The 20074-nt window shown below is 41.2% G+C and overlaps 1 protein-coding gene across 9 annotated transcripts in view; it reads left to right on the forward strand.

Annotated features, from left to right (window-relative positions):
• Nucleotides 1–20074, forward strand: part of ttll5 (tubulin tyrosine ligase-like family, member 5) — a 77038-nt gene that overhangs the window by 54985 nt on the left and 1979 nt on the right. For all 9 annotated transcript variants that reach the window (XM_036150368.1, XM_036150370.1, XM_036150372.1 and 6 more), the window contains 3 exons: nt 902–1094; nt 8181–8371; nt 12845–12927. In XM_036150368.1, coding sequence (XP_036006261.1) covers nt 902–1094; nt 8181–8371; nt 12845–12927 — 467 coding nt within the window. The remainder of the gene's footprint in view (nt 1–901; nt 1095–8180; nt 8372–12844; nt 12928–20074) is intronic.

Genomic DNA, 20074 nt, shown 5'->3' on the forward strand with positions numbered 1-20074 from the left:
ATCTATATCTATTATGTATTATATATATATGTGTAGTATATTATTTGTGTCTATCCTCTATTATATACTATTATCTATCTACTCTTTAATATATATTATCTATCTCTCTCTCTATCTCTATCTATCACTATCTCTCTCTTCTATTCTCTGTCTCTCTCTTCTGTGTTGATCTCTCTCTGTTCTGTCTCTCTCTCTCTCTCTCTCTCTGTGTCTCTCTCTCTCTCTTCTCTCTATCTCTCTCTCTTCTTCTCTCTCTCTCTCTCTCTCTCTCTCTCCTCTCTTCTCTCTCCCCCTCCTGCCCGGTGGTCCCCTCTTGTTTTACCCCGGGGAAATGAAGACAACAGAGCCTGAAACAGGATTAGCTCTTATGGTAGATAATCCAGTTACAAGCGCGTGCAGTTCGTCAAAAGCTTTTCTTTCCAGCTTGTGGCTTTGTGATGTGAATGAAGCCTGAAGCCAGAGGAGTACTGAGGCTAAGAAGAAAGGTTTTATAGTTTGGTCCCTGGTTGCCGCAGGCTTGCCCTCTGATTCGACCCTGATCTGCTCACTTTGGTTTGGGGCTTCTGTGGGCATAGCAGCCACTTGTTGGGATGCTATAAGCTGGCTAGTTTTTACGTTTTTTACTCAACATGTAGAAATGAGGAAGTTTATTAGCTGCTGTTACATCTCTTGTTTGAATAGAGAAATGAGGAATAGATGTAGCTAGAATCCTATTATTGCTCCCTCCAGAGCTACCAAAGGGTGCACTCATAGCGATTAAAGATGACTCCTCCAAACTGAGGCAGGCCGATGTTTTGATGGCACTCTTCAGACTGCATCCGTGGTTCAGATATATCAGACAAAGAGTAAGGATTAATGAGTTTAGTCTGTTTTCATCACCTCTACTTCTCATTGTGCGCAGGCCATCGAAAAACGAGGAGGGCATCCGGGACACACACATGCAGACTGTCCCTGGTGTGGTGACGGGCTTAAGCTCTGCGCAGAGAAATCAGCCAACCAAAGGAAGCTACCAGCTGCAGTTTGCTATCCAGCAGCTGCAGCAGCAGAGATTAAAGGCTCATCGGGTTTTAGACCAGGACCACCGCAGACACCAGGTACATATGAAGAAGATAGTTGTAACTCCTATATGTGCAAAATATTGCTTTGGCTAATTCCGAAATAATTTTTTTTTTTTTTTTTACTAATAAACTGCTAAATATTTTACTATTCTGCAAATCTTTTTCCAAACCACTTAACAAAATGGTGTTTGGGGGCAACATCGTTTTCATCAGGAGCTCATTTCCAGAAAGCCAAGCATGACTCCTTAACTAAAGTTTATTTTGCTTGGCTGAGTTTCTTTGTTAGGTTTGGAATCAGGGAATGCAGTTGAGAAGAGCAAACGCAGTGCTTGGAAAACTATTTACACCCCTTACACTTTATCTTATTATGTCATGTTACAACCAGAACTATTGTGGATTTTATTGGGATTGTATGTGATAGTTGTGCATAGTTGGGAAGTAAAAAGAAATTGTTAGATGATTTTTTTAAGTCTTAAAATAAGTCTGAAATTTTTGCTGTGCGTTTGTTTTTCAGATATCCATAAATAAAATTTTATTCAGCTAATTGCCTTCAGAACTAGTTATTGATTATAGTCCACTTTTGTGTAATTTAATGTTACTGTGATCCAGCTGTTCTGTGAAGGCTTCAGAGGTTTTAATTCAATTCAATTCAATTCTATTTATATAGCGCCAATTCATGAAACATGTCATCTCAAGGCACTTTCCAAAGTTAAATTCAATCAGATTATACAGACTGGTCAAAAAATTTCCTATATAAGGGAACCCAGTTGATTGCATCAAAGTCAAGCAGCATTCCCTCCTCCTGAAGAAGCGTAGAGCCACAGGGAGAGTCGTCTTTTAGAGAACATTAGTGAAGAAACAGCATCATGAAAACCGACAGACAGGATAGGATTTAAATTGATGAGAAGTTTAAAGCAGGGTTAGCGTGGTTTAAAGTAATATCTCAAGCTTTGAACTTCCTAATGGGCACTGTTCAATTCATTGTGCATATCATAGGAGTTTGGCACCGCCTCAAACCAACCAAGACACAGTTTTAGGGGGACGGAGGGAAGTCCAAACAGAACCCCGTCACCGGGCTCTCCTTCAAGCTAACAACAGCTAGCGTTACCTTATGTTCAAGCTAACATTACCTTATGTTGTTTGGGAGGTTTACAACTTTACTGACACACGTTCCACAGCTTTACTGACCTTTCCATGTTGCTCTCAAACATCCGTGTCATACTGTTGGCTTAGAACGTAGCACCGTTACGCTAACGGTCTAACTTCAGCGTAGCTTTGAAAACTTTCAGCGTAATGGGCCAGAACCATGGGTTGTAAGTGAAATGGGATAATTTTATTTTTCCCTCCCGTGTCGTTTCTATTTTTATGGACAAGCAGAATGAGCTCTGGCTGTCGTAGTTGTGCCAAACATATTTGCTTTACCTAGGGTAGCTTTATACCTATAAAGCCACCTTTGATATTAGTTACAAACTGATGCCAAACATGACAGACAGGGGAAGAGGGATAACAAGGACAGAGTAAGAAAAAAAGACACAAAACACAATATTTAGACAAAACCTGACAACCAGCTCATATATAAAGTCCTGCTACGGCCCCCATGGGTAAACTGTGAAAAGATAACCATAAACCCCTGTGAAGAGACAAATCTAGCGGCAAAGCTGTCGATAGTGATGGAGAGAGCTACAGGGCAACACAGCTACTGTATTGTGAGTCCATAAGAGTGCGACTGAACATGTAAAATTTACGGTGTAGGCGTTACAATAATTGTGTTCATGATAAATGTTGACCTGTAATTAGCAACATTGGTACGTGGAAAGCCAGGGTTAAAAGTTCCCCCCAACAAGTCCAGCTGTACATCATGCTGACCAAATGATCTCCTCTGTACCCCACCCACACGCTGACAGCATCAAGCTGAAGGAACACATTTCTTTAGCAGATATGAGGGAGCTGGTCAGATTTGATGGGTAAAAAAAAGTTACAGGCTGCAGTTGGAGTGGAGACAAAGGTTTACCTAGCCGAACACGAGCCCTAAACATGCGGCTAGAGCTACAATGGAGTGGTTTAGATGAAAGCCTATTCATGCGGTATGGTGACCCAGTCAAACTGTAGACCTGAGAAGACAATAGCTGTTCACAAAAGCGCCAGCGTGACTGACCGTGGCTTTGAAGCTGTAATTACTGTTAAAGGCGGTTCTACAACTCAGCAAGGCTAAATTCATTGGAAGACACACGTTTCAGACTTTTAGTCACAACAACAACCAATATGAAATCATCTTTTTCTTATTTGTCTCAATTGTGCATTAGTTTGTGTTAATCTAAAATCCCAGTAAAATAAATAGAATGTAGTATTTTTAATGTTCAAAGACGTCACAGGGTGTGAATAGTTTTGTAGGATTCTCTTTGTGGAATCTCCAGCCTTTCCAGCCAAGTTTATGTCAGATTTGAGCACCATTTTTTTTTTTTTTTTTTTTTTTTGCTTTTTGCAACATAAATACAACTTTGGTGGATGACTGTCACCAACTGTAATTTAGCAACACTTGAATTCATGTCGGACCGGCCATGAAAGCTGTAATTCTGAACCTTTCACATGTCTGCTTAAAGCAGGAGAGTTGAAAGCTGAGCCGGATGCATGAACTCATTTTCAAGATGGTTTCTTGGAGTCCTTCAAATGATGGAGAGAAGTGGAGGAAGGAAAAGGTCATGGGACAGTTGACAGCGTGCAGTAATTAGACGGATCCATTGTTTTCCAATCAGTTCTTAGCAAACTGCTTCTTTCACTATTGTTTTTAATGGTCTTAATAGGGCCTTGATTAATGTAATTGAGGCAGTATTTCTTTTGGCTTGGCTGAGCATAAGCAACTTTATAGGAATGATCCATGAACTTTTTTTGTTTTTCTGTCTCCTTTGTTTTATTATCTCACAGACTGAACACAGTTGAACACATTTCTCTTGTGCCTAATATGTTCTGTAACAATTTAGACTCACGGAGGCTGTAAGCTGTCCTTTATTCTGAAGTGCTTTTTTTTTAGTTTTTTAAGTATTGCTTGTTGAAACCTTACAAACTGAGGTCATGAGAAGGTTTACAATGATACTGGTTGGAAATGATTGTCCTACAATTTTAGACAATCCCCAGATGATCCGGCTCATTATACATTATTCAGTGAAATTACCCACTCTGTCTCTTCTGGCAACGTGCTGTACGGCACTAAGCTGTCAGACCTAATGTTTAATTGCCAAATATTCCTTTGTTTTTGAAAAAATTATTTTGATCCACTCCTAATGTCCTTATATTTGGATTCAAATGAACCAACCTTCTTGCAAAAACTGGGGTCACAAAATGGTTCTCTTTGATTTCCAATGGTCTTTTACTGTTTTTGCTCTACTTTTTGTTTTATACTTATAGGTCAACGTTTTGAAATAGATTTAATTTTTTTTACTTGTTTGTATTTTTGTTTCGGTTTTCATGTGTAAACTAACACAAAAGTGAAGGGGGAAACCTATATATTACATGTTTATTCCTGTAAAAATCCTAAAGACGACAGCCAGATCTAGAGCTTAGTGTTTTTTTCACTTTCTGATTAATCAACAGTTGTACATCTTTTCTAGTTTTTGTAGACTAATGATGTCTTCTGAAGCCCATTATTATAAATTATTTATAAGACACACAGCATAACATACAGATATTTCTAAAATCCTCCGGAAATCACTTTGTCTCTTCTCAAAGTGCTATCTGTTTTTTTTGTAAAACTGAGGTTTTTGTAGATTAGGGCAACAAAAAATATGAATGGATTTCAGCAGCTTTTATTCCTTTGGAAAAACTGGTGCGCACTGCTAGGCAAAGTTATTTATAGTCCTTTGAACGTTTTCACATTTTGTCACACCTGCAAACTCTGTGTTTTTATTGGGTTTGTTTGCAACTCAAAGTAGTGCATACATATAAAGGGAAAGTAAAAGACTGCATGGTTTAAAAATGTTCTGCGACTAAACATTTACGCGTTCATCCTCCAATTATCTAGTTTGTAGAGGCGCCTCTCGCTTCAGTCAGCTTTGGGGTGTGTCTCTACCAACATCTGAAATTGTTTCTAAGTTGCTCATGCTCAGTCTCATTGGATGGAGAGGGCTTGTTAAAATAAAATCATAATAATAATAATAAAAAAAAGGTTCTCATTTGTATTTAGGTCTGGACTTTGACTGGGCCATTCTAACTCAAAGACATGCCTGGAACTAAACCTAAACCTTCCAATGTAGCTCTGGCTGCTTGTTTATATGTTTTCTTCTACGCGTTTCATTTTGCTTGTAACCAAAACACATAAACTTTGCTCCCATCTGACCAGAGCACCTTTTTCCACACATTTGCTCTATCTACTACAGGGATATCTTGTGGCTCTGCAGCTTCTCCACAGTTTCCGTTCCTTCTTTGATAAATGCTGGTCAGTTTAGATCGATATCTGGATTTGCTTGTGTGTTGTCCTCTTTCCATTTCTGGAAGTTTGGCTTGAACAGGGCTCTGTGACATCTTCAGATCGTGGGTTATTTCCTTTTTATCCTTGGCCTTCAGGATGCTGTTTGGTAAACTTGGGTGAATGCTATTTAAAAAGTTGGTTACTTCTGAAAGCAGTTGAATGCACTGGATTTGTTTTAACATATCAAATTTCATGTTTGCTCTATCCACAACACTTTTTAGAATTTTATTGGTAGAAAAATGTTAATCATGTGACCTTCTGCTTCCACTTCATGGTAATTTGGTTCTCAGTGTTTGTCTCTCAGATAAAATCGTTGAGAAATACTTTGCTTAAAGGGTATGAATAATTTTGCAAGGAACTGAATGATTAAAGACTAGGCAATGTCCACATAAAAGCTTTAAAATAACCTTAGAAAGCCTGGAGAAATACTAATCTAAATTACTCTAAGAGATTATACAAGAAAGCCTAGCTCTTTGGCAGTGATCAACCGTTGATTGGTTCAGGAGTTTGTGTCTTTAGCAGCATTAATGATGGACTTTAGTCTTTTTTTTTTAATCAAATGTGCTTTGGCCCGTATAGTCACAGTGTTTGTTTTTATTTTCCTGGGCAGACTTTACATAATTGATTATCCCAGATCAATTAAAGATGCAGAAACAGATTTTCTATTGATTGTGAATGCTCACGTGTTTTCATGAGGGCTGCTCGGAGTCTGAAAGAGACGGGGATCTGTTGCGGCCCTCCAGTCCACGTTCTAGTTACTGGGTGCAGACTGTTCGGCTCCTCCGCTGGCTTGGCCCTGAGCCACCTGGCAGCCAAAGAAAGGTGCCCTCGCTGGCCCCGTTCAAACTGAATTGTGGCCATAGGCCTTGCAACCTGGAAACCCCGGCTTCTCATTTATCAACACAGGAATTACACGAGATATTTCATGTCACCTCGTCGGCCCTTTGAACGGCTACGCTGTTAAACTGGAAAACCATTAGCATGTTAGATAGCCGTATAAAGCAGCAGAGAAAAATAGCACGGGCACGAGATGTGGAAGGAATGCATCCAAGCATTCCCTACTGTTGCATGGGCCGAGTGAAATGTGCTTCTGAAAAAAATTATGTCAGAAAGACAACAGCATATTCCTCCTTCCCAAGCCTTTGAAGAGCTTTTCCATAAACAAATAAATAATGTGGGGAATTCGCTTTTCAGTGCAGCCAACTGCAAAAAAAAAAAGGCTTGTTTTGAGACTAGATGGCATTTCATTAATATCTGCTCTTTTTCATGCCAAGCACTTTGATACTTCACCTTAATAAACAGAGGCCACAGTATTTTCCATGACTAACCCACTCTAAATGTGATTACACTTCCGCTGGCCTCTTTTGGAGTGGTTTGATTTATTTTATCCTTAAGAGTCCACTACTCTCATGGATGCATGCTCCACCTCTCATCCAAGCTTCATGAAGTTCCCTCTGGATGCCTTTTTGCCTTTTATTGCTTACACAAAAATTATTAATCCGACTTCTTACATGGAATAAGGGAATTCCCTCTTTTGAGGATTAATAGTATTGATACCCTTGTAACTTTTTTGCGTTACAACCACGAAACGTCAATATAATGTTTTGGGCCACAACAACGTCAAGCAGTTTATGGATACATGGTTTTAAATATTTTATTCAGTTATTTTTATTTCTATTATTTTTTTCCAAATACAAATCTTATTTATGACATGAATTTGCATTCAGCCATCTTCACTTTTATACTCCAAAGTGAAATCCAATGCAGCCAATTTCTTTCAGAAGACACCTGTCAGAGGTGTATTAAAGAACATTAGTGAACAAACAGCATCATGAAGACTTAGAAACACAGCCATGAGGTTTTGGGGAAGTTTAAAGCAGAGTTAGTTTTTGTTTTTTTTAGGTTTTTACAACACTAGTGGGTCATTTTTCGAATAGTGGGCTGACAGGAAAGGGGGTACAAGAGAGGGGGAGAGACATGCGGCCAAGGACCGCAGGTCGGAGTCAAACCTGGGTCGGCCACGTCGAGGACTAAGGCCTTCTGTTCATGGGTTGTGTACGCTAACCACTGCGCCACTGAAGGTTTTAAAGCAATACAGACAATAATCTCATAAACCACTGTCCAACCCATCATCTAAAAATGGAAAGAATAGGGCACAACTGCGAACGTATCAAGACCATTCAGCTAAACTGGCTAAAGCCTTAAGGTAACTCTGGGTGAGCTGCAGAGATCCAAACCAGAATAATCTGTTGACAGGACAGCTATTGGACAAACACTCAACAAATGTGGCCTTTTTGGAAGAGTGGCACCAAGACTGTTGAAAGAAAGCAGGGTCTTATCTCAGCAGGGGCAGAGAAGCTGGCGAGAGCTGATAGGAAGCTGCAGGACAGTGACCCCAAACCTACAAGCAGACCTGTAATGAAAAGGTTTAGACCAAAGCACTATTTGTTCAAGTGGCCCGGTCAAAATCCTTAACAAAATAAACCAATAGTTGTGGTTCTAATGCGACGATATGTGAAAAAGGTCAAAAGCAATGAATATTTCCACAACTCAGTGCAGTAACTGTTGTCACTAATCTGAGTGATTCTTCTGTCCCTACAGGCTGAAATGCTCGCCACGTTTTGTTTTAGCTAAGTCATATTGGTTGTTCCTCGTCCTAGGCCCAGCTTCAGGACCAGACAAGCGCTCCAAGCGCCCAGGTGTCCACACAGTCCCCCATCTGTCCACCGTCCAGCTTACATGTTCGGCCGAGCCACGGCCAGACCTGCGTCGGCCCTGGTTTTGTTCCAAAGCCACCCAGCAGCGCACGAGACGGACAGGTCAGGAAAACGGCAACAAAGCGCCTAATCAAGTAAGTGCAGTCCTGCAGGTGAACTGCTGTATTTCTTACTTAATGGTGAATGAAACAACATTACCGTGTAGTTTATAAAACCGTAGGTGCGGTGTGGTGTCCCAGCTTGTGGAATGAGACGGGGTTCAGTGGATCCTTGAATCTAAGCGGACACAGCTACTGCTAATGAGGATCAGAGCATGTGTGGAGCGGGCCGCTCCCAGCCTTTTGGCCGCGGGCTCTATCTGCGCCTTCGGTAAACAACCTCATCACAGGCCTGATTTCTGCCTGAACCATAAACAGAATCTGGTTCAGTGGAAGGGCTCGCGCTCTGGGCTCCGTTTAAATCCTGTTTGGCTTGGAGATAAGGTGAAGAGTACAGAAAGACAAATACAAAGCAAAAGGGGTGAAACCAGGCTCAACTGCCAGCTATTTCCCATGCTAATTTTACGCCCGCGTTACTAAAACGTCTATCCAAATTACACAACAGCAGCAGGCCTTCCTGGTAGCGGCTGGCCGTTTGTTTAAAGCGTGCTGGCGACGAGCTTTTCAGCTTTGTTCAGCCAGTTCACAACCGGATGCCTTCACTGCAAATTATCCAAAAAATTTTTTAAAAAAATACCTGTCAGGTTATTTTTTGTTGTTTGTTCCAACCCGTACTTAGTTAAACACGTTGGCATCTGTTAAATTAAGCATGTTGCCACATTGGACTACCCTTACCTGGCACAGAAAGAGTTAATAATGGCTGATATAGCATGGCGAGCCGTGTAGGTGCTGTATTTGCTCCTGTGTGTGTGTGTGTGTGTGTGTGTGTGTGTCTTCCTGGCAGTCGCTGTGTTTACCTTCTGCATGTGGAATTCCAGAGCCCCCCTCACACTCGGCTCTGTCCTGCATTTTTGCGGTCGACCAGTGTGACAGGGGAGAGTGTGGGAAAAACGGAAGCTTCAGGAGCAAAAAAATGCGCTGATGGAAACAATGAAAAGAGAGAATAAAGAGATGGGAAAATAAAGAATGACAGAGAAAAGTAAACCCCGTCCAGAAGAAAGAAGATGATTGTTTCCAGAAAAATGGAGGGATAATAAGTCGCTTCCCCATTTTTCCAGTGCTCTTTTTTTTTTTCGGGGGGCAACTCTATACCTTTGTTATTGAGGCACATCTGAAACGTATCCCAGCGCCGGGCTTAATCCGCTCCAACTTATAATAGAATCACTGTGCTGGATGTATTCAAAGAGTTCAAGGTTGTCCAGCTCTCCAAACACCGTCCTATATCAAATTGTAAAACTATTGTTTGATACACATATTCCATCCCTTGTTCCCCAGGATTTTTCCATGAATAAGTGCACTGCTGATGTTTGTTAAATCTCTCTGAAGGTCTAACACGTGAAATTCTTCAGAGTGCCGCCCGCTTCAGTTGTATCTGGAACTGCTGACTCTTATCCCCGTTCGTTTTCAGCTTTAGCTTTTATTGCCTTACAAAACCTCCCAAGCCCCTTCAGCTTTTTTTTACGTTTTGTCATATTGCAACCACTAGCTTTCATATATTTGATTTGGGTTTTATGTGTTGGAACGACATAATTGTTATTGGCAGTTATTGTCTAAATTGTCGTGTGGAAGGAAAAAGGAAATATGGTTTTCAAAGAGCCCGCTTTACTTTGGTGTTCCTGAATAAAATCCAAATGCCTTTACAAGTCACCTAATTAGTAAATAGACTCCACCTGTGTGTAATTTAATCTCAGTATAAATCCAGCTGCTCTGTGAAGGCCTGGTAAACAAAGAGCATCATGGAGACCAAGGAACTCAGGAAATAGGTCAGGGATGAATTGTGGAGAAGTATGAAGCACTCGCGTTATAAAACCACATTAAAAGCGTCTAACGTCTCACAGAGGACTGCTGAAAGACATATCCATTCACCTAAACTGAGACGCCGGGCAAAAAGATCATCAAGTACAGAACAAGAGACCTTTAAAAGTCTGGAGGGGCTAGAGGTAAATAAAATATTTATAGATTGGCATTATGAACACCATTGTTGTGGGGAAAAAAAGCCACAAGAAATCCTTTTTATGTTCTTCCAAAACCTGGAGCTTTGGCTTTTCGCCACAAACTGTGTACTGGACACATAAAGAGGCCAGAGCCGTGGTCTCACACTCCAGTCCTGCAGCTTTTATATATGTTTCTGCTTCAACACTCCAGTATTAGCCCATTAGCAGATCTCTGTAGCACCTGGCTGCACGCTAGTGAGGCAGTTTAGCCGTTTGATTCAGGTGTCTAAAGGTTGCAGGACACCGACACTTGAGGATACTTGGGAATGTACTCTGGTCACATGGGACCAAAATTTAGACTTTTTCCCAAAAGTGATCATGTAATAACGTACGCTTTACATCGTCAGAGCACAGTGAGACATGGTTGGGGTCATATCAGGTGGGCAATCATGGACGAAAACCTGTTGGAGGCTTCAGACTTCAAACGTACTGCCAGAGCTACAAAAAAAAAAGTGGTTTTGATCAAAGAATATTCCTGTGGCAGATTGACCCAGTCAAAAATCTGGACCTAAATCCCATTGAGAATCAGTTGCAAGATTTGAAAATTGATGTCCACATATGCTCTCCATCTAATGTGACTGAGCCAGGTCTCAGCAGAAACTTGCAAAAAATGTTGTGCCTTGATGTGCAAAGCTGGTAGAAACGAAGCCAAAAGACTTTTATATGTACTTGCAGAGAAAAACTGGATCAACCGAAAGCAAACGCTTGCCACATTTTCTGATTTGAATTTGTAGAAAAATGAGAGATTAATGCATCCCTTTCTTGGAAGCTGATAATTATGCACTGCTTTGTTAATCTTACATCTAAAATCTGTGGAAGTCTGTGGCTGGAGTGTCACCAAAGGGGGGGAAAGTTCAAAAGCTATGAATACTTTTGCAGGCACCGTAGTGACCCTATACAAACCCTCAGCCTTTGAATTTAAGCTCGGCTGCCACAGAGCGTGCTCGGTCGAAGCAGGTCTGCAGCTTGTTGGTATCATGCGTACTTAGCAGGGCAGGGCCCTCTCTTTGCTCTATCAACATACCACAGCTGCCAACTCGAGGGGCTGCAAAGACTCAGTGGTATGACTTCAGCGAAGGCCATGAAAGCAGCAATTTGTTACGCAAATAAATGAGCCTGTTTGGTATTTTGTTTGCAAGGTTTGGTTAGTCGCAGCTGTAACTACGGAAACCCGTGCTGTCGTGTGGCATTACTAATAGGGTGACAATTATACCAGTGCCATAAATGTCAGCCTCGCTGCCGCTCTCGCTCCCTATTCGTCAGTCACAACGGTAGTCATCTTCGTAGAATGCTGCGGAAACGCACAGAAGCCGCCAAACGTGCGTTTATGGTTAAACTCCATCCCCCGTTGTCGGTCAGGGCGCAACGACGTTTGGGGACGCGGGAACTCCAGATCTGAGCGAGTTGTTAGAGCCTCTCAAACGTTGGGCGCGAAGAGCCATCCGCACACCCTGCAGGTTCAGAATCGGTTCTCACCTGCGGCGTATCCGCCTGCAGCCTGACTCTAAGTGACAGAGTGAGAGACTGTTGACAAAGAAAGTGATGTGAAAGGACCCAGAGGTCAAGCGCCCCCCCACCCTCGCCCTCTCAATGTGAAAGGGGCTGCTTCCTGTCGAGGTATGCCACGCTTAATGTGGGCCAGTTCTATTTGTGGTTGTGTAATGGTATGAAAGAACAACTGTGCAGCCCCTTACAAGGAGGCAGTGTGTACCCTCATTACCTTATTAATGCTCCTTTGGCATGCTGCTGTTACGGGGCGAGAGGTTAATGCCAGCTAAGCTTTATTTATTGTTCCCCCTAAAAATGCTCAACAGATTTAATGCATAAAGTTACAGACATGTCTGCTCATGCTTTATGCTTCAGTAGCTGTTTTAATAGCGTGCTTCTGGAAAACACTGCACTCACTGTGCAATTATGCGAAAAGAGGGATTTAATTTCGTTTCTGTAATCTTTAGACCTGTTTATGAATCCCGGAGAGGTAAATACACCACTTTATTTGCTAATTACTCCACAGGTTCTTTATGTTTGTAACCTCTCCTTGCGGCTCGACTCGAGTCGGTAATCACCAGCGTAGCCGAGCCAGTGCGATGATCACGTCACCCCGGACAAGGAGAAGGAATTTCTCTCCTTCTTGTCACAATGGCCCTCGAGAGGCACTCAGTAAACACTTAGCCTCACCGGGCTCCACAGGCTGCACACAAAGAGCAACTATTTGCATCTGAGTCCTCTTTACTCATGTCAGAGGGTTTGGACACCGGCTCAAACAATCACATGCAAGGAGAAACTGTTGCTTTCGTGTTTAATTTTGATGTTTAGTTCCAGAGTCCTTGGAGGGCTCCAGAAATAAATAGTCGTTGGGCTATTTTTTTTTATTTTTTTTTCCCCCTAGCATTACTTTCTAAAAGAATAATCATTTTCAGTCCTTGTTCATGCTTAAGCTGTTTCTGTTTAACAGGCAGATGTCCTCGGGGAGTTCAGCCAGTGGTTCCGTGTCAAGCGGCCAGCAGGTGGTCTACGAGGCCATTTGCGGTAAAACAGGTGGGTTTGATGTTGCAGCTCTTCATGCACATATGCTTTATGCTGTGCCACAGTCCTCAGGCCGGGCGGAGTTACGCCTAAGCCAGGCATAGTGGACATTCCCCATTGAGGACTGATAAACACCACTGGATATTTTTATCAAGCCCTTTTCTCAGTTACTCACTGTTAAAATTTATGGCATTGCTGGAGTTATTAATAGCAGTCAAACTTCAATTACAACCAAGTTATTACAGTGACGTTATTTTTAGCACCAATTGTAAAGCCCGTTTCCTGGAATGGAAAATGTAAAAGAAAAAGTTCAATGGTTTGCAATTTTTCTTTAAAACAATCTAGACTCACAGGGTGGCTGTCCAGTTAGGAAAAGTCTGGGATTGAAGTATTTTCCAGGTCTGGAAAAGTACAGTTAAATAAATTAGTATTGATTTTTTTTTTTATTTCAGGCATTATTTGATGTGTTTAATAAAAATATCCGTCCAGCCAATTTGTGCTTTTTGCACATCAAGTCTGAACTGGATAAAATACTTTTAGTTAATTCTAACTAAACTTTTGTATTCATATGATTTTCAGCCATGAAAAGTAAGGAATTGACTCTAGAAAACAGTTTAAGAACCCCATGGTCCGTTTATCATGGTATGGAAATAAATAAGGTTGAGCTGGAAAATTGGATGGCTCTAAGGAGCTCATCTCAAAGTGAGGTGACCCACCATGAAGAGACTATTGGCTGGATAGAAACTGGAACTGTGTAGACTGTGGCTCCAATGCAGTCAGACTTCTCTGCACTGCTTTAAAAATACCCTTGGCTGAAGTCCTGTGATCTGTGTTGCCTTGCTACACTGCAACGCTCCATACAGCATGCATCTCATTGCTGACAGTTTTCCTCATCATCAACATCCTGCAGTGTCCTCCCTGAGCTCTTCACAACTTCTGTGACTGATTTGAACATGTTGTTTTTTAAACCAGTTTGTGGCTAACATACAACTGTTACCCACTGAAAATTACCGTAGTTTTCATTGTAAATAACCATAGATGGGTCATTAGACATCCATCTGTAACTCACCTTGACAAGACATTAATGTAGGTAACCATTCAATTTAGGTGTGATGACATTTTAAATGCCTATTGGTTAATGTTTCATTGAACTGCTATGACGTACCTACTGCAGGTAAGATATTGACTCATAACCTCATACAGAATCCTGCTCAAGAAAACAAGATTTATTTTTTTAAAAAGCTTCTGAAACCCTGGATATTATATGATACATTATGAAACGTTTCAGAGTTACAGCAAGTGGCCGCCTTTATTTCCAAATGTTTGTGCAACGAAACATTTGGAAATAAAAATACAATAGAACCTTATTTTTCTGGAAAACAACACTTTAACCCTAAGAGGATTTAGGTGTGGATGAAAAAAAAATTCCCTCTAGAGTAATTCTCAGTTTGAGTGTATATTGCTAGTGCATCATTAGCTTAAGGTCAGATTATAGCTGAAAGATAAGAGGGGATAGTAGTAAAGACATCTTTTATTTGGTCTTGATGACATCCAGTAATGCTGACTGTTCCCATGCGTCCGCAGTCGCTGCACTAAAGAAATCGCACTGCTCAGACTCTGTGGGTTCAGTTGCTCACGTGTGTGCAGTCATTTGCGCAGCTCCGCGCCTCATTGCAGTGACGTTGATGTCAGGAAGTTTGCTCACATCTGTTTGTCTGATTATATGGTTTTTCCAACAATCTGCTATACATTAGCATCAGCAGATCCTTTACATCATGTCATTTTGTCTGTGAAGACGGCCCTCAGACGGCCAGGATGGAAATGTACAGGAGCCGCGCATAAACCCCCTCCTCCCCTTCAGTGCCCTGCTCATACCCCACACAAACACATCCAAAGAAAACTTGGTGTCTCTCTGTGGTGAAATATTCCCTTTTATTCTCCTTTTTCCCCCAGCATACAAATGAAGAATGCTGGCAAAGCTCGACAAACGTCTTGTAAACTCATCAATTACTGTAATTGGATCCCTCGGGAGCATCTAAATTTCTTGAATGCAGTTTTTCCATCATTCAGGATTCACAGGGTGGGGGACTTGCCTTCTGTCTATGTTTATAAAAGCCTTAAAACCATGGGCATCAATCTCATGTTAAGTCTGCCCTTTATTTTTTTAATAATTGCAGAGGGTCAACATTATGAATTTAAGCTTACACATACACTGTAACCCCCACTGATATTTGGCTAAATGTATAGTTCACACATTTTTGATATAGGTGAGGCCATGCCCTTCCCAAAAGCTTTATGTTCATCTGCTAAATCCATCCCAAGACTTGTACTTGTAGGATCAAAAGGAGTTAAAACAGCAATTTGCCTCCAAGTTTCAAACATCTGACCCTAATTGTCACCCTTAGATGAAAAGAGGTTCAACAAAGACCCAGAAACCATCAAAGTTCAAGCCAATCATAGGCTAGAAGCTGCTGGAACACCAGTGTTACTGTCCACAATGAAGTGAGGTTGACCATGGACTGGCCGACTGAGAAACAAGCATCTGCTCCAAAAATGGGACTACAATTTGCAGCTCTACACATGAACCAGCCAAATGCCTTCTGGGAGAAAAGGTTTTATGGTTCAACAAAACAAATAGGGAGATTTCTGATTCCACAATGACAAGATGAATGTTTGGTAGAAGTCAAAGTGAGGCTTTCCAACCTAACTGCACCCAGTCTGAAGCATGGTGGTGGTAGCATCAGTCTGTGAGTCTGGTTTGGTGCCAGTATTACTGATCCATTACACAAAATGGAGGCGATATAAGGAAGAAGAACTACCTCCAAATTCTTCTGCTTCACCTCAAACTAAAAGCTAGATTGTTGGAACTGGGACGCAATTTTGTCGTCCAACTGGACAATGATCCAATCCCACCAGGAATCTTTTATTTTCACTGCGTGTTACCATGGTGAAATTTTTTTCACCATGACAAACACCTGCCCATGATGCATTCACTCCTGCAGTAAATTCTGTGCAGTAAACTTAAACCTTTATATACAGAACTGTGCAAATAAACATTCCCGATAAATTAGAGTGTGCAAATATGTGTTATTGTGATGTATAACAGTCTTCTCAGCAGGGGGCGATAGCCCTCACAGCTTTTGTGAAGAAGCTGTTTTTGAGTCTGATGGTTTTGGATTTGATATTCCTGAGACGTTTACCTGATGGAAGAGGGGCAAACAGTGGGTGGGATCAGTGGCAATGCATCTGACTCTTCTCTGGACTCCTGCTGCATAAACCGAGTCCAGTTCTTGCAGGTGGCATCCCACAGTCCCCTGCGCTGTCCTCACCACCTGTGTTAAGTCCTTCCTGTCCTGCACTGTGCATCTCCCATGCCACACAGTTATGCTGAGACATAAAATGCTTTCTATTGTAGCCATGTAAAGGTTTTTAGCAAAAGTTTTTAGCGGAAACTCCAGTCCGTTTCAGTTTTCTGGGGAAGAAGAGCCTGGTAGGAGGTGTTTACAGACCAGGAGACCAGGAAAAGGTTTTATAAGGGATAACTTTAGTTTACTCTTAAGCTTCAGGGACAGCCCAGACCTCAACTCTATTCAAGCTTGTGGACTATTCTTAAAGGTGGGATGTGTGCCAGGAAACCAAACAATTTGAATGAGCTCTATTAGATCTGTCAAATATCCAGCCTGAGTTATGCCAGGAGTTTGCTGATGGCTACAAAAAGTATGTGGTTTCTCTGCAACTTAGGAAGGGACATTTATCCAAATATTAGCAGGGAGGTATGTATGTATGTATGTATTCCCACTTGCATGTAACCTAAGGAAGGAATAATTTAAAACTCCATAATGAGCGTATGCAAACTTTTCACCAGGCTGTATTTGTGGCGGTTTAAAGGGAAGAAGAGCAGTGCTAGAAAGGCTGCTGCCTTTGTGGAGCACAGAGGTGTATCAGGTCTTTCTCCCTTTGTAGCAAGATGACTGAGCTCCCCTGATTGACTCCGACAGGCAGTCAGAGCGAGTCCACATGGAGAACATTCTCTATGATCAGCTGTCACCCATCGTTAATCACACTCTCCCTTTATCTCTCTCCTGTGCGCTCTTTTAATCTCCGCCTCTCGGTGCTCGTACGACTCTCCCTCCATCCCCTGCACACTTCTCCGGCGCACTCAACGTCAACCTCCCCTCCTCCTCTTCTCCCCCTCCTCCCCTCTGTTGATTTTAGACATGACACGAGGGCACGGTTCTGATGAGGACCCACCAAAGCTTACAAAACTACATTATGTCCGCCACATGTGTTTTACAATGCTTCCCTTGAGGTTTCCTTGAAGTTCTCTGCTCTCTACAGTCGGTAACTGTGTGGAGATTTATTGCCCAAGTCCGAGGAGGAAATGAATGCAGCATTTGTGCCACTTTAATGGGGGTCTGATCGTGTTAGAACAAATAGCCTAAGCCTCTCTCTATCAAAGTGGGTCTGTGTGAAGCATTGGGAAAGCAGGGTAGTTACTGACTGACATCCCCTTTCCAGATGTATTATGCAATTTGCTCCCTCGGTCCCTGTTTTTAAACAACGTACTTCAGTTGGTTTAATGTGAAACAGTGCTTTGCAAAAGTATTGAATTTCAATTGGTTTTATTGGGGTTTTTATGTGACAGACCAACACGAAGTAGGGCATAACAGTGACATGGGAGACATATCATACATTGCTTTAAAAGGTGTTTTAACCTTTGTAGAACCACGATTTGCTGCAATCAGAGCTGCAAGTCTTTTGGTTTGTGTCTCTGCCAGCTTGGCACGTCTAGAGACAGACGTCTTTGCCAGTTCTTGTTTGCAAAAAAGCTCAAACTCAATCAGATTGGATGAGGACCATCTTTGAACGTTTATTTCCAAATCTTGCCATTTGTTGACACCAAGTGAGGACTTTATCTAGACCGTTCTAACACACAAGTTATCTGTGATCTAATTGATCTTCCACTTTTTAAGTTTTCAAGCTTGAAGCTGGAGTTCAAACCTGGAAAGTTGACATTTTCTCACCCAACCTTGAACTCAACATGCAGTATGGCTGCCTTGCATACAAAAGCTTTTGAACTCTTCAGGAAGAAACTGTTTATTTGACCTTCTGACAAGTTGTTTAAACTTTCACTATACCAGAGATGTCCAAACTTTTCACCTTCGGGGTCCGAAATTCTCAAGTTGGAAGTAGTTTTGGGCCAGAAAAAAGGACATTATTTTTGGTATTATGCAAAAAGATTATTTTGTTCAATTGTTTATTTCTTACCTGCTAGTTCATAAACTAAATGCACATTATTTTAATAATATAATTTACGTTTTCTAATTTCTGTTAAAAAAAAAAGGGGGGGGGGGCTCTTTAAATTCTACCACTGCTTTATTTAGCCAAGTCAGCTTTTGAGTAAAAGTGACTCCAGGTTTGTGGCCTTATTTAGATTAAAATTAAATTAAAAGCAAAAAAAAATAGGCTTTCTAAAAAAATTAATAGTTTGCGCTTTCAATATATATATATATATATATATATATATATATATATATATATATATATATATATATATATTAGGGCTGGGCAAGTTAACGCGTTAATTTCGCGTTAATTCATTAGACTATTAACGGCGATATTTATTTTATCGCGCATTAACGCATGTTGCTCACATGCTTTCAGTCAGTGTCAGTCAGCAGGCGCGCTGACTGCAGCGCGCTGTCACGGCAGCACTCTCCCGCTTCCCCTCCCCTCTCGTACATGGCTCAGCGGCGCCAGCCAATCAGCACGCAGGCTCAGCCTGGCCCGCCCACTCAGTTCTCACACAAACTTAATACACAAACAGCTGAGAGAGACCGCAGCAGCAAAAAAACATGAACAGGGGAAGTAGCACCGTTTGGCTTTATTTTAATACCGTAAATGAAATCAAGCTGTATGTTTTGTAAAAAGCCGGTTCATTTCAGTGGAAACACAACTAATTTATCTAAGCACGTGAAAAAACATGAAAACGTCGAGCCCCAGAAACGGAGAGAGGAGACGAAACTTCTCTCATTGCCCCGACAGACCCACAGACGTCTCTGACTGAGGCGTTTCAGTCCTCCAGGAACATCCAGGTAGATCAGTGGATGGATGGATGGATGGATGGATGGATGGATGGATGGATGGATGGATGGATGTTACTGGAGCCCACACATAACATGTAATTAAGACCTTGAAAGAACCCAGTACATATATTAAAAAGTGTTATTTAAGATAAGATAACATTAGCTAATCCTTTTTTTATCCCACGACGGGGAAATTTATAGGATTAAAGCAACAGGCAGGTGCACACAACACAGACAAAATTACATAAGGATTGAAATATATAAGAGGTGGATTAGCGAAAAAACACTGAACATAACATTATTGTTATTATTATTATAATTATTATTATTATTATTATTATTTAATTGTAATAATAAAATAAAAAACACAAAACCCAAAAGGTCAACAGTTTCATGATACATCAAGCTTAGGGACTGGCTAATATACAGCAGGTCAAAAAAGGCCATATTTTGGCTGCAGTGCTTGCTGTTCTCTTATGAAGAAAAGATCAACTAGTGCACTAAATTCAATAGATGGGTTGAAAATATCCAGTATAAAATAAGTGCTACAAATGTTACAACACTTTTGTTCATATGGCAGCAGAACATTAAAATAAAAGTGCTCTTTACACTACTTTTGAATTCATTCTTGGAGTTTGTAAATACAATGCGATTAATCGCGATTAATCAGGGCGATTAATCGCGATTAAATATTTTAATCGTTGCCCAGCCCTAATATATGTATATATATATATATATATATATTGCAGACCTTCAGAGGACCACAAATGGCCCCTCGGGCGGCACTTTTGACACCCTTGCACTATATAATGCGACCATTTAGTGAAGTTGTGACAACATTTAAAGTACAAAATACAGAGAAATATGTTGTTTGCTTATATTGCTAACAGTAATTAGCCTGATTACTGATTACTAGATCAGTAATCCAGCAGCACTGATTCCTGGTTTAATGTCATCCGCTTCAGTTTCTTACAGGAAGTCCTTTTTAAACTGGACTTTCCTTTTGGGTTTTGTGTCCTTAATAAAACTACGTCCAAGTACCACCAAAAGCAGCCCAGTTACCACAGGCGGTA

The sequence above is a fragment of the Fundulus heteroclitus genome, chromosome 19 (assembly GCF_011125445.2).
Source record: "Fundulus heteroclitus isolate FHET01 chromosome 19, MU-UCD_Fhet_4.1, whole genome shotgun sequence".
NCBI classification, from domain to species: Eukaryota; Metazoa; Chordata; class Actinopteri; order Cyprinodontiformes; family Fundulidae; genus Fundulus; species Fundulus heteroclitus.